The sequence below is a fragment of the Xiphias gladius genome, chromosome 22 (genome assembly GCF_016859285.1).
Source record: "Xiphias gladius isolate SHS-SW01 ecotype Sanya breed wild chromosome 22, ASM1685928v1, whole genome shotgun sequence".
Lineage (NCBI taxonomy): Eukaryota > Metazoa > Chordata > Actinopteri > Istiophoriformes > Xiphiidae > Xiphias > Xiphias gladius.
The window spans coordinates 8,082,982-8,097,950 of NC_053421.1; the positions used below are offsets into that span (position 1 = coordinate 8,082,982).

General features: G+C 39.3%; 1 protein-coding gene across 2 annotated transcripts; it reads left to right on the forward strand.

Moving 5' to 3' along the window:
* zgc:91890 (solute carrier family 52, riboflavin transporter, member 3-B) lies at window positions 1-7,379 on the forward strand. 2 transcript variants are annotated; one of them, XM_040118690.1, is made up of 4 exons: window positions 1-110; window positions 4,109-5,189; window positions 5,476-5,599; window positions 6,778-7,379. In XM_040118690.1, exons 2-4 carry the CDS (start codon window positions 4,156-4,158, stop codon window positions 6,988-6,990), a joined length of 1,371 nt encoding a protein of 456 aa, XP_039974624.1. In that variant the 5' UTR covers window positions 1-110; window positions 4,109-4,155; the 3' UTR covers window positions 6,991-7,379. The 2 variants fall into 2 exon arrangements, with proteins under 2 accessions (XP_039974624.1, XP_039974625.1); XM_040118691.1 differs by lacking the exon at window positions 1-110 and adding an exon at window positions 1,796-2,067.
* Window positions 7,380-14,969: the final 7,590 nt, after the last annotated feature.

Genomic DNA, 14,969 nt, shown 5'->3' on the forward strand with positions numbered 1-14,969 from the left:
TTACGAACTGGAACATCAGAAGGCCACTGTGTTTTCACACATCTGAGAAATCTCTGGCGCGGTTTCCACTGCACTTGTGTAACTGACTGCACTTTTATTCTCACAAGCAGGTAGGTGGTATCTTGTGTAATTCGGAATGATGAACAGACGTAATTTATAAGGTTAAAAGCAGTTCAGACAGTTTAATTGCGTTATCTTATAATGACGAAATTTGTCACAATATTTAGTATTTTAGAAACACAATAAAAGACTACATTTTTTCGCTTTTAACAGCTAACGAATGGTTTGGCAGATTTCCCACTACACTGTCTTTCAGAATTTAGCTTGACCATAGCAAGTGTCTCTCATCTAACCCAGTGTTATACGATTTTTATCTGTATATGTGCAGTATGCGTTTTTGATGCTTTTGTATTTCAATCATATTCTAGGACACAAAAAAAAAGCATAATTTGACAATGCGTATTCAGTTTTATCATACAACTTTAACTTCAGTTATTTGATTATCTTTGATTTGTTTAATTGCATGATGGAATTGAGGCAACATAATTTAATATGCTTCAAAAGGACTAAAGTCAACATACAGTCCGTCAAGAGAAGAATATTTTAGTGCAACCCTAAATAATCCTTTAAATACATATTGCTCTGTAGCAGTCTGGTATATAACATGGTTCCTACATTCTCAACCTTGTCCAGGCAGCTCCTAATGCTCCAATTTGATGTGGGCAACCTTGAAAAAAGGTACTGCTTTGACTAGGGGCAACATTATCACAGGTTCAAGTGAACCTGCAGAACAGACTCTTGCTGACTCCTTAAGACAGCGCAGTATAGTAAGAATAGAAATGACTTGTTCAAAATGGAAACTTCTGACCTGATGAGGGTGCTACATAAAGAGGATAAAGGATAACCAATAAGGGGACAATAGTTGTCTTTTCACTCAAACTCAAGTTGTGTCCACCCCATGGTGGCACTGGGGGAAAAGTCATCAGAATTCATCATCTGGGAATCATGAATGTCTCAAAAAACAACAGTTTTTGAGATTTTCAGTCCGGACCAACATTGCCATCACTGGAGCCACGCCGCTACCATGGCTAAAAAACACAGACAATGTGCTCCCTTTCAGCCAGGCTAATGGTCATCTTAGCCTGTGCTGCAGTGATGACGGGAACCACGGAATCACCTCTATCACCGCCATATATCATTTTAACTATGTTTAAAAACACTCCGTACCTTAACTAATAATAAATCTGTATTGAATAAGTTATGGCCCTTTTATTTGGCATGTTCAGAATGGTTAAAACTACCTTACTAAACGTTATGACTTTTTCCAATTTAAACCATTTTAAATTGGAACCATAAACTGCAATGTCATGCCTTGGCTGTTGGAGTCGACAGACTCGTTTTTACAGTTGAGTAACTGTAATTACCAAAGGGGATTGTGAAACTAGAGAGGGCAAACCAACCTGCAACAAGATGGCTTTTGCAAAAGACCTGCTTGGACAGGGAGAATCCAATAGAGGCTCTGCAGGTCATAATACATTTGTTAGGGCAGGGATAGGGGAACAGAAGGAGAGTCAGTGTGGTATTTCTAATTTATAGTACATAACTTGGCATAAATGGCTTTACTCTTCTCAGTAGCACTGCAGCCTGTGTGTTTAAATGAGGGCAGACCACAAGGTCATATGCTGGTTGGGGGAGGGAACAGGAACAGGAGGAGCTATTCTCTCGTCCTTCCTATTGGTGAGCTCCCAGGGACAGAGAGAGAGCACATGGCTGTCTGATTTTGAAACCAACCTCCAATAGAAAGACGATCCAAGTATCATGGAGGTAGAGGACATGTGCGCCTGTGTAGTCCCTCCCCTGCCAAGTGCAATGCAGACACGGAAGCAGATTTTAAGCCTGTGGGCACTCAGTGTGTGTGTAGAAGAAAAGGGGGAGGGAATGCATTCACACACATACATACTTTCGGCTGATGTAACAGAAAAAAACAAAAAAACATGATCACAATACAGTGAAAGGTTTTTGAAAGAAAGAGGAGAGTGGTTTCTTCCTGGCTGTGGACTGAATGAGGTAAGATGATTTATTCTGACACCTTACAGTACAAAACTGATGTATGAAGGGAGTAAGGGGCTATTGGATCACTGGGTTATCCTAGAACCACAAGGCTCAAGTCTTTCAGTCCATCTGCTCCCTGTTCTAGTCCATCTGCTTCCAATACTATGTAACACGATGAAAAGAAATCATTGTACAGTTTTGGATTTGAGAGTTACAAGCAGTTATGAGGAAGTGTCATCATGTTTACCTCATGACATAGTCAGCACTGCTTCATTTTTTCTGAATCTGACTAATATGATGAGTTACATTTTTTAAAAGTTTGATACATGATACGTATTTTATTTTTTTTATTAGTATTTTTTATTTTGGCCAGCTTCTGGTTATTTTGAATTTAGTCCTGCAGTCCTCTTGCACCAAAAGATTGCTGTTAAAACCACTTTCCAAGTGGGAGTCTTTAAAAATGTCCTATTACAAGACATTAGAAAAAGTTTCCTTGTTTGTATAACAACATATCAACACACATGCCAATTTGTTAGTATTGCATTGTTTAAAGGATAGTTTGCTATTTGTATATGTTTTTAAATTGGACAGTATTAAAGTAGTTTTATTTCAGACCTTCACAGTCATTTCCCTTTAATGTGTTTGTTTATGTCACAACCAAATGGTACTTTTTATGGGAGCAGTGTGTCAGTGTGTGATAGGTTAGGCATCCATTGCCAGAGCAAATGAAAGGGATGAAATTAGAGGCAGAGCAAAGGGACAGACTGGGAAGGTCAATCCCAGCCACATGGGCACATGTTTGTGTTCTCATTACAAATGTGTGACATTTAATTGTGGAATGCATAGTGAAAGTGTTTATAATTTTTCTCTTATGTAGTTACCAAACATCATCCCCAAGGTACCTGTAAAGTATCTTTTGGTCTTTTAGCCATACTAGTACGGCTTTAGGGATGGCAATGTCAGTATGTTGGTCAGACTGAAATATGACACTGGTGTCCTCCTTGTATTTACTCTGAATATCTTTTAAATTTCCTTTTTCTACTGTCATCAAGTCACAATTAGTAACCAAGTCCAAAACTTTGGTTTTTGACCAATCACCTCAGCTCATCAGCTTCAATTGTACTTTGTGTTTAGCGCCAATTAGCAAATGTTAGCGTACTAAACTAAGATGGTGGACATGGTGAACATTACTATAATTTTTAAACATTAGTAATCATGCTGCTATTGGCATTTAGCTCAAAGCACCACTGTGCCTGAAGTACAGCCTTCACAGAGCTGCTAGCATTTAGGGCTGAAGGTACTTTTGTCAGTATTTTTGCTATTAAGTGCCATCTTGAAATACTATTCTCACCCCAAAGCACTTACGAAAACATATTCAGTTTCCGTCGCTTCATGGTATAAAACAGCTCTTATAGTATTACGGAACACTAAAACTCATCAGTAGGTGCATTTCCATCCACTGGTTTTAGCGCATTTTCAATTTGTGCATTATAAAACCTGACCATGAGCACCGGAAAAAAACAAAACAAAACATAGAAATACATGAAACAAACATAAATGTCACATTTACGTTAAGTTTTCCACATTGTTTTCATTCATGTGAGGTTTGACTAGAGCTCTTTTCAATACATCATTTCATTGTGCCCTGGTCCTCAGTAATGGCTTAAAGGCACCTGACTAGAGCATTACTACCACCATCTGTTAATCTCAATGTGCCCAACCCCTAATATTCACATAACAGTAGTTCATGAAATAACACATTAATTAGCAATTTATTTTGCTGATTTTCTGCAAATTCAACTTAAATTTGTGCTATATTTGAATGGAAACTAGGCTATTGTGCTATTACATCCAATTCAGGCTAAAAAACTAGTATATTACTAAGAAAGAACACACAAAATGTAAATGTAACTTATCCATGATAGAGTTGGATGAGTTGGATTAACTTTGCTTCATATGAAAAAACATTTTACTATCTATATTTTTCAGATTGTAAGGATCCCTCAAGTTTTACATTCTACTAATAGAACTGACTTATATTGTTTCTTTATTTCAGATAGTGTACGTCTACATTTCCTGATTTACCTCATTCCCGCCTCCATCATGTCGCTGCTCACTCACGTGCTGGCGTGTCTGTTTGGTATGGGCTCCTGGGTCGCCATCAATGGGATGTGGGTGGAACTCCCCCTGGTCGTACCAGAAATCCCAGAGGGGTGGTACCTACCCTCATACCTCACAGTCCTCATCCAGATGGCCAACATAGGTCCTCTCTTCATCACCCTGATGCACCGCTTCCGCCCAGGGGCGCTGGATGAGCGGCCGGTCATCTATTGCATTGTCGGTTTGGGGATCATTGCTACATTCCTGCTGGCATTCTTCTGGAGGCACACAGTGACAATAGGGGGCTCTTTGCACAGTGTGCCCCTGCTGGTGTTAAGCTTCCTGCTCTCTGTAGTAGACTGTACCTCCTCTGTTACCTTTCTGCCCTTCATGATGCGGCTGCGTCCACAGTACCTCACGACATACTTTGCAGGTGAGGGCCTCAGTGGTCTGGTGCCTGCACTGGTTGCTCTGATTCAAGGTGTTGGTGTAGTTCACTGTCAGAATGCCACTTTGGCTGGTGCAGCCAACATAACAGCTGATAATTCCACTATGGTTGGCAGTGCAGAGCTACAAGCCATTTACCAGCCGGCTAAGTTCTCCGCCCAGGTCTTCTTTGTGTTCCTCAGTGCTATGATGATCGTGTGTCTGGTAGCCTTCATCCTACTCAACCATCACCCAGCTGTGGCTCGAGAGAGGAAGAATGACCTGTACTTCAGTGACGATCTAGCTCTGGGGAAGAGAGAACCAGGTCTGTCTCTGCACACGCAGACACCAGAGCAGAAGCCAATGATCAGTCCCCTGGAGGCAGGGAGGGAACCCAGGAGCTCTTTTGGGAAGGGTACGTACAGCACTCTTGAGGTGGTGTTCATCTTTGTGGTGCTGGCCTGGGTCAATGCTCTGACAAATGCAGTGCTGCCCTCAGTGCAGTCCTACTCCTGTCTGCCTTATGGGAACAAGGCCTACCACCTAGCTGCCACCATGGCAGCCGTTGCTAACCCAGTGGCCTGCTTCATCGCCATGTTTATGCCGGTCAGGTAAGAATGATTACTGGAACCACCTCTGTACACAAAGGCTCATTTTATATAAAGACTAAGATTTTTTCACTGTCCTCTAATAATATGAAAGTCAAAAACCATGAAAGAAAAGATCAGTGATAAGTGCAGCTTCTACAGGTTACTAGAGTTTGTATAGGTTACAGCTTAAAAGTTTTGCCTTGAATGCAATATAAACTTTCATATTTTTGTGTTTTATGAATCCAAGTAGTCCAATGTGTAACAGAAAATTCACAGTTTTACCTTATGCATGAAACTTTGTTTTCAGGTCTCTCATCCTCATGGGTTTCTTGACCACATTTGGGACTGGATTTGGAGCCTACATCATGGCCATGGCTGCTCTTAGTCCCTGTCCACTGCTGGTCCACAGTGCTTCTGGAACTGCGTTCATAGTAAGACTCTTTCTCCTAATGAATTCAGACGTAAACCTTTTTTCTTTAGATTGTGAAATATTCTACATTCTACATCAAAATTCATTTTTGATCACTTGTTCTATCATTTACGCGAGGTTCATGCTACACCTTATAAAAGAATGAAAGTACTACTCACCTTTCTGTTCAGTGATTGGCAGGTTTTAAGATAAATGCATGTCAACTTAATCCCATCTGACTTGATGAAGACAATACTGTCCAACCGTGTTTGTGAAATATGCCTTATTAGCCTGAAATAGCTGCCCGGGGACGTTGCCAAGATGGCTGCCGAATGCTGAGACTTGCCTACAAGGACTTCAATTATAGTGTCAACCCCCTGTATCTGCCAGCTATGAATTTTGTCAGCATAATGAAACTCAAAGAAAAATCATGCTGCTATTAAACTGCTATAAAGGTCAATGGACAAAAATTTTTTTTTTTTAAATATAGGTTTATAGTACAGAGTTGACAACTTTAAAAAACATAGGGGAAAAATCCTAATAGCAAGTGAGCAGGGTTTCAGTTAGCATGTTTCAAACTTTGAAAACATGTTATCCCAAGAAGCTTGAAAGTCTATTTCTCTTCAGTTGGGCTTCTGACCCTACAAATCAGATTTTTTAAAATCACAAATAATAATAATGCTAACTTTATTTATACAGCACTTCTAAACAGAGTTACAGCGTGCTTTACAGTACAACAGAGTAAACAATAAAAATAGCTAAAATAATGACAACCAGAAAATTTTAAAAAATGAGTGGCATGCAAATATAATCAAACTGTTAAAAACATAGTTAAAACAAATTCAGTATGTTGTTTCAAGCACAACGCAAACAAACAAACAATCAAAAAACCTATTTGGTGTAATAATAATCATGACCCCCTAACTGCAGCCAAACAGTTCAGCAGTAGATTTTACAAACTGGTAGCACTTCAACCAGAGGGGCGGAACTATGGGAAAATCTATTCTGCTTTTGTCTAGACTGAAAACTTCCTGTTCCAACCTGTTCATGATGGCAAGACATTGAAAGCCACGGAGTTAGATAACATGTTGGGGTCAAACCAGGACACATTGCAGTCTTAGTGGTTCCTGTTTAACAGAGAACAGATGTCAATTGTGACTTTTGTTCTGATACGTAACCTTCACCTCCTCTGTGCTGCAGGTGCTAGCCTGGATCCTGTTTGTCCTGTCCCTGTCCTATGTGAAGGTCATCATCGGGGTGATTCTGCGGGATGAGGGCCACAGTGCCCTGGTGTGGTGTGGGGCAGTAGTGCAGTTGGGCTCCATGATGGGTGCTATATCCATGTTCCCACTAGTCAGTGTCTATGGACTCTTCAAGTCAGGTGATGCTTGCAACACCAAATGTCCAATGTAGACAGTAAATACATTTAAGTTAAACACTGCTGTATAAAACTGAAATACAAATTGCACTTGCCTTAGTAGCACTGAACTCGTGGTAGTTACAAGCCTTGTATTCCAACTTGTGTAGTCAAAGGTCTCTGACTGCACAAGACTGTATTACAATTCCCTCTCAATTCAGAGGTCAAAGCCATTTTACTTGAACCATTAAAGTGAAGGTATAATTCTTTGATGTTGCTTTTATAAGAACCTGTGGTACATTTGGCTTTAAAATGTGCCTTAATTTGAGTCTCTAAACTATTTATGGATTTTAGTTGTTCTACATTATAACCTGCTTTGTGTATGTTACTAGAGCGGAGAAACTGTAATACATTACCAAATAAAGCATTTCTTTTTGTTGCTGAAGAAGTGTTTTATACTGCAAATGATCTTTAACATTCCCTTTATCCTAACCCATCTGGGGAAAAAGATGCTATGCCTAGGAATAGAGAGCGGACAGGGGGCAAAAGTGGCAGAGCAGGGTCAGTGATAGATATGGCAGGATGGGGAGACTCAAACAGCATGAGCCCATCTTAAATGTCTTCTGTGGAACACATCCTTTTTTTTAGCCAAAATGTTACAGTTTGGGAAAAATGAAGTTGAAAAGGGCATTTTTGCACCAAAGATAAAAACATCCTCCCACCCACCTATGCTGAGCACACGACTGGTGTTTTTACAGGGTGCGAGGTGTGTACAGCACAAGCAAATATTAAAATAATTGACAGACAAACTATAAATGAAGGATAGGAAGGAAATTATAATAAGATCAGAGGGAAAAACAGAGAAATAAGAGACAGAAATGAAAACGTACAATTCGTCCCCCCGTGCAGTCCAGCCCTCCTCTGTTGCCACTTTTCAACTGGTAGAAAGCTGACAATTATCTATTCCTATCCTACGTATGTTATCAAAAAGTCACAGTCAAACTTTCAAATATATTTTATATCATTCATACGACATAAAATGTATATCAAGTGTAAATCTATTTAAATCATGAATGTAAATACAATTACATTTAGGATTTAACTAAATCTGGAGCTGCCTTAATAGCAATCACACAATCAGCACTTCTAAAAGGTAAAGACCATCAAGAGAGGTTTAATATATAAACTATGCAGGGGATTCCATCTTACAGTAACAGGTCCCTTAGCTGCAGTCAAGCCATAAAAAAGGACCTTCTTTTGGTAGTTTGACGGATGTCATTTAGCATGATGCTAGGTACACACTGCATTTGAACCCCAATCTGCAACATTTGCTATACAGTGGCCTCAGAAAGTATTCAGACCCCTTCAGTTCACTTTACACTTTATTGCGTTGATTTAATTTTGAATGGATAAAACTGTCACCATTCTACATTCAATAACCCATATTGACAAGGTAAAAACATGTTTTTAGAAATTTTTAAAAATCAAAAACTGAAATCTCTCATCTACAAAAGTATTCAGATCCTTAATTCAGTAGTTTGTAGAAGCCCCTTTTTCTCCATTACAGCTCCAAGTGTTCTTGTGTAAATCTCTACAAGCTTTGCACACCTGGATTTGGACAGTCTACAGTAAGTTCCTTGGATTTCATGGCTGAGTTTTTGCTTTTACACGAGGTGTGAACTGTTAGACCTTGCATACAAAAGGTCTGTGCCTTTCAAAACTATGTTCAGTCAATTCAGTTTGCCACAGGTGGACTCCAATCAAGTTCCAGACACGGCTCAAGGAAAATTAAAGCAAACAGGATGCACCTGACAACAGTTTGGAGTGCCACAGCAAAGGGTCTGAACACTTTTGTAAATGAAAGATTTCATTTTGATTTTTAATAAAATGCAAACATTTCTAACAACATGTTTTCACTTTGTCATTATGCATTATTGAGTATAGATTGATGTGCACAAATGGCAATGTTGTAGATTGCACAAATGGCAATCTACAACACCAATTGATTGAACACTTTCTGAAGCCACTGTATATTGGTCACTTGAGAGCAAAATAATGAACAGGGGCGCTTAAAAAACGTGGCTATGTATGCCAATGTGTTTTTGATTACACAAGAGCATATTGGACTTGGAACCATCTTTAAATGACTTTATACTGTCATACCGCTGGTGATTGAAAATGTATGAAATCATAGAGACATTACACCAAAACATACAATACAACAATGCAATTTCTGTGGCATTTTTTTAATTATGAAATGAGAGGTTAAAGCCACTGATTGAACTTAACATTTCAACCATGGGATGTGATGACAGTGGCTGATCCCAGCGTACTTCTTAGGTTGGCATGTCAGTGCGTAATTCTGAGTGAAACAAAAAGGTGACCCATGTAAATTTTAAGTAAAGTCGCAAATATTTTGCTTTATAAAGTCTGAAAAGGTCATGTATTCCTCAAATTTGCCACTGAGAAAAAATAATGGTTTTAGTTCCAATACATAACGATTTATCATGAAATGTTGGTGTATTTGTACGCTAGTTTATAAATTGAACAAGCAAGTATTTGTTCAAATAAATGCGCAACGTCTTTACATAACGTGCCAATAAATAGTGTAATTCATCAGCACTGGTAGCCTGCACGTCTCTAAAACCAACACTAGATGCCACTGTATGATTAAAAGATCATCAATGGGCGTCACATAGCCGCAGGCATACTTCAAGATTCAAACGCTGCTACAGTTTTGATCTGCCGCACTAAATAGCTCAAAATTGGTTTGATCAAGTCACATTAGCTAAATGAGACAGTAAGAAAATATTTAGTTCTTGCCCTTTGAATTAAACAAAATTTTAGAAACACCAAATTTGATTGAAACGCTAAACATAAATCTAAACTTCACTTCCTGTCTTAATACTGCTGCTACTTTTACTACCCCCCCCCCCCAAAAAAAAAAAGTAAGTAATTATCGCTCAACCTCACTTAAAGTGGAGGAGTGATGCATCTCTCAGGGGTGTTTGCCCAGGTCCCCTTTGTCATCTCTGCATCATATCCTCCTCACACTAAATCAGAGAGAGAGTATGTCTTATCCATATAGTTGTGTGTTTGTGTGCCTCAGTGTGTGTGTGTGTGTGTGTGTGTGTGTGTATGTGTGTGTGTGGGAGTGTGTATTCATCCTTCCCCCAGTCCACGGGGATAAATAGGAATGAGGAACTCATGGCCAGTCAGAGTCTGATTCAGATCCCGGTGGTTCCTTAGAGAACGTCTGGGGTCATCATCATCCTCTCTCATACTTTACCTCTTCTCCTTATCTCTTCCTAGTTTCTATGACTTATGGTGTGCTGAGTTTTAAAGCTGCAGACCTGTTTGGAATTATTTTAGCAATAGCTTAATATCTGTGAATGGGGAAACATTCGAGACCAGGTGCATTTTTAATATGTTTTTCTTGAATTGTCTAATAAAAAAATATGAACAGGTCCCTTTAAGTGTTATGAAATCCAAATCAGAATGCACTGAGATTCACATTGGTGGGCAGTCTTGCCAGTATGAACGCTGGTGGCCAGATGACACAAGTAAGCTAAAGAGAGCAAATGGGAGAGTGCAGTCTTCCTTATCGTTCTGCCTGCCTCTCTCTTTCTCTCCTTCAGTCCAAATATTTTGATATCTCCTTTTCCCAAAGCTCCTTGTCTTCCTCGATTCATGCATATGGCAGACTTTGTGACCATAATTTCAATTTAAAACACATGAGGGGAAATCCTAGCCCATGCTGCTCTTTAATGGGCCATCATGGGATTGGAGTATGCAGAGAATGATTGAATTTTGTGAGAAGGCCAGGAACGATCAAGTCTCGCCTGCCGTTATGCAATCGACCATTCCCCTCTCGCAACGCGACGTCTGGTAAAAGCTAGAGGGGGAGGGGAGGGGGGCTAAGGGCTGGAAACCTCAATGTCTAGACCAGAAGAGAGAAAAATATTTTTTTCTTCTAAATGACTCAAGGCTTTATAAAAGAGAAAGTAGGCTATCATATATAAAAAGAGCCAAATGAGATGTGACCCACCACATCAAACGCAGATCAGCTAAATTGGGCTGCTTTTAATGGTTTTAAATGAATCTTTTTACATTGTAATGCATGACATCCTATATTTCCTCACAGACAGAAACATATGGATCTTATACAAACCCTGCCATGCTGTTTGATGTATATGATGGTGACGTGTCTGTTTTCTCCCTTGACTCTTTCCACCTGCTCGGCCCACTTTGAGCATGTTACGATAAAAAAATCTACTGAGCCCAAGGCACTGAAATTACCACATTATCCAAACTTTTTCCCACCTACTGTGGTGGATTACTCCACCTCGCTACATCCTTTCAGTGAAGAAACAGTGACTACCTTTCCCGTTAAGTCCATTATATTCAAACCGCCCAGTGCCTTTTTCTTTTTTCTTCTTCACAACAAGACATAAAGTGATCGAAAGTTAAAAGCAAACACTCAAGGAGGCACTTAGCAAAAAAGAAAAGCTTTTATGATAAAACATTCATATACAGTACAGGAGACAGGTAATCTTTGAGGATGATAGGGTTGTCTTGTGGTCAGTTTCAGTATAGTATGGCTTGGGGAGCCTTGTAGATGAATGCTCCTAATAACATCCCCACCCACCCATCATCTAGCAGACTATCCAGGCAGAATAACTAATACCTGAGTGTATTTCTTCAGTGGTGTGAAGTATGCCTTAAAGAGCTGTTGGAGGCGGCAGTAAAGCAGGGTTCATTACCTTGACAGCCCGATGACAGCTAAAACTATCTGAGATACGCACACAAACACACACACACACACACACACACACACACACACACACACACACACACATAAACACTAAAATAAAAGCTAAATAACCTGCTATTGGTGCTTTTTGAGTCGGATTTTATATAAATCCGAGTGCCTACACTGCAGTCAAAGAGGGAAATGTTTTCCGGAGGTCTAAAATGTAAGATCACTTTCTTGCAAGTCCTTTTAGAGTTATTTGCTGAAGGCAAATCGGTTTGTGTGGACTTTTTTGGAGATACACTCATTCCTTTTTTTTTACTGATAGTTAGATGAGCAGATTAACATTATGTCTGTACGGTAATTATGTACTGTAGCTGGAGCCAGTGGCCCATTAGCTTAGCATCAAGACTGGAAACAGAGGGAAACTAGCCTGGCTCTGTTCAAAGGTTAAAAAAAAAATCCAACCATGTCTCCTAGAAGCTACGTTTATATACAGTATAGTATGGTATTACCTACCAGGTACTTATCAGGACCTGTTAGGCAAGACACTACAGGCAAAAACATTGTTTTTTTTTCGTGCACTGGCCAATTTTGAGTATTTGGGCTATTTTGCTTCCATAACATGTCTTTTGTCAGACTAGTGGAAAGAAAATGTCCAAAATACACATTTAGTTGTTTAGGTGTTTCATTTCTCAAAATGAGTTTTTTCTCATACTCTGAGCCAGAAATCTCCACTCCAGTAGCACTTACGTACACCAAACTTTCCAGTTTATTTCCTGTCTATATTCTGAAGGTTTTTTTGTGGAGGAGTTTGTTATATATCATTCACAGCCTGATTTATATAACATTTTATTTCTAAAAACATGGTGAAAATTGATTTTTTTATGGCTGGTGAAAGTATTTTTCCGATTTATGGGGTGATAAAAAGAGATATCCAAAATCCCCTCTGTAAAAACCTTTGGCTCTAACGTCATCAAAATGAAAAAGAATTTTAAACCTGGCCTTAGCCAATTTTCCGAATTATGTCCTGGAAATGTAGGCAAATTAGCACATATTTAATTATTTGCATATATTTCATTTGCATATTTCAACATACATTTTCAGAAAATTTGTAAAACAAAATATTGTTGTCTTAATCTAAGTATCAATCAACTGGGGGAGTTTCAGGGGGATATCTATTAGTTAAAATTTTTACCCTGTAGTGTCTTCCAAAGTGCAAAAACAATGAGTCGTGGTTTCATGGGGCCATTTTTTGCCACACTATTTCATGGTCGGATGAAGTGACTTCCTGCGATTTTTGAGATATAACAAGACATAATGTGTTAGTGTTGTGTTTTTATTACCTTTGGACAGAGCAAGGCTAGCTGGTGTTTCTTCGCTATGTGGAGTCTTGTCATTATCATGAAGTTGTCAGCAGTGTTGCCAGTTTAGTCATTTGCTCACTACATTTGGTACTTTTCAGACCCGCTCAGTGACTTTTTGCGGAAAAACGACTAGCAACAAATCTAGTGACTCTTTGGGCAGACTTTAACTCCTCTCCCATGAGGAGAGTTGCTAATATTTTTCTGTCAATGTGATCTCATGTGGCTGTGGCTCTCTGGAGTGACCATGTTCAGTGAGTGGCAGAGGGCAAAAGCACATTCAGTCCACAATCAGCAGCCAGACAGAAGCATGAATATAAATGTTTCTTAGCTAAGAACCGATCACTGATCCTCATTGTTTGTCCGAGGAACTACTTTGACTTTATTTTAAGTTTAAGTGAAATTTAATTTGACTACGTAAGTTTTATTTTTTTTCCAAAATACACAGTTTACTAGATTGAGTTCATTCCAGCGTTTGGATCCTCTCTATTCATAATACTTCCAGAGCAGGGCTGCCAACTCTCATTGTGCGTGAGACTCATGCAATTGACACAGATCTCATGATCTCACACTGCACATGCCTTTTATCATGCAAACTTTTTGTCTTGGCTTCCTCAGATGTAAAATGTGTGATTCTCAAGGGAAGGAAAAGTAGCGCATGCAACAACAAATCACTGCAATGCGCGCTCTGGTGGAGCCGCCATTCACAATGTTTCTTTGGTCGAGCAACTATCCCGCAGAGCATGAGTGGAACAAGGTTGGAGAGAGCCAGACCCATTATATTGAATGATTGCCCACGCCTCCAGCACAAATCTCACTTTAAGCTGAACTCAAAAGTTGGCAGCCCTGTTTTACAATCTATATACAACAGCCTATATAAAAGGGTTTTTGAAATTCGAACTATAGTCAGTTAAGTTTAGTTTGACTTCTTTCTTTATTATAATTTTCTAAAAATTTTGGATTTATGTAAATATGGTGTTTGCATCATTACATAACATCACTCATATGCAAATCAGCATCTGGCATCATCTAGTGTCATCTAGCGACTCAGAGGTGCTGGCAGGTGGTTTTTGGTACCTTTGCACAGAGCTAGGCCAGCTGTTTCTCCATTTTCAGTCTTAAAGCTAAGCTAACAGTCTGCTGGCGGTCGCTTCATATTTAATGTACCGACATGAGAGTGGTATTGATCTTCTCATTTTACTCTCTGCAAGAGAGTGAATAAGTGTATTTCCCAAAATGTCAAAATATTCTTCCAATAATTTGAGTTTAAAAGCTTTCCCAAGATCTTAGCCTCATAAACATGCTGTCTTCTTTTTTAAAAAAAAATCAATATTTACAGACCACATGGAATTTGTGGTTTGACATTTTTTAATCACAATACCTCCTTCTAGTAGCACAAATCATAACTAGCTCAGTTTAAAAAAGAAGAAAAAGATATTACAAAAGCAGCAAACTCTTGCTCCCTCATGTTGGGAAGTCAGTTTGCATGCGTTGCATGTGGGGTCAGTTTTAGGTCACACTGGGCGTCCATTAGTGGCCTTATTTAGAGTCTTATTCCTTTAAGAGGAGTGATTGGCCAGCAAAGACAAAGAATCATTACCTTTGCCCGCCCCCTCCCTGCCAGCAGTCAATAATGAAGGATCATTAAAATGAATAGATGGACATTCCCCTTTTCTCCGGATCCTTATTGCAAAATCAGTGTCAAGGGAAATGAAGATTGAGCTTGGAGAAGGCGTCTAAAAGCCTCACAGTGATTGTCGTGAACTCATCTCCAGTGCCAGGCTCCTTTATCTACTGTAAGAGTCTGCACCTGCTTGAACTCTTGACTAGCCAGGGCTTTTACTGTAGCCCATTAAGAGCATCCCTAATGTGCGCTACAGTGTACTTCACCATAAACATTCTGCATATGTACCGAAAC

Bases quoted from the DNA above. Each gene is read 5' to 3' on its own strand.
- zgc:91890 (XM_040118690.1), top strand. From the start codon at position 4,156: ATGTCGCTGCTCACTCACGTGCTGGCGTGTCTGTTTGGTATGGGCTCC. The intron at 5,190-5,475 runs GTAAGAATGATT...CTTTGTTTTCAG, and splicing joins GCCATGTTTATGCCGGTCAG to GTCTCTCATCCTCATGGGTT. The intron at 5,600-6,777 runs GTAAGACTCTTT...TCTGTGCTGCAG, and splicing joins CTTCTGGAACTGCGTTCATA to GTGCTAGCCTGGATCCTGTT.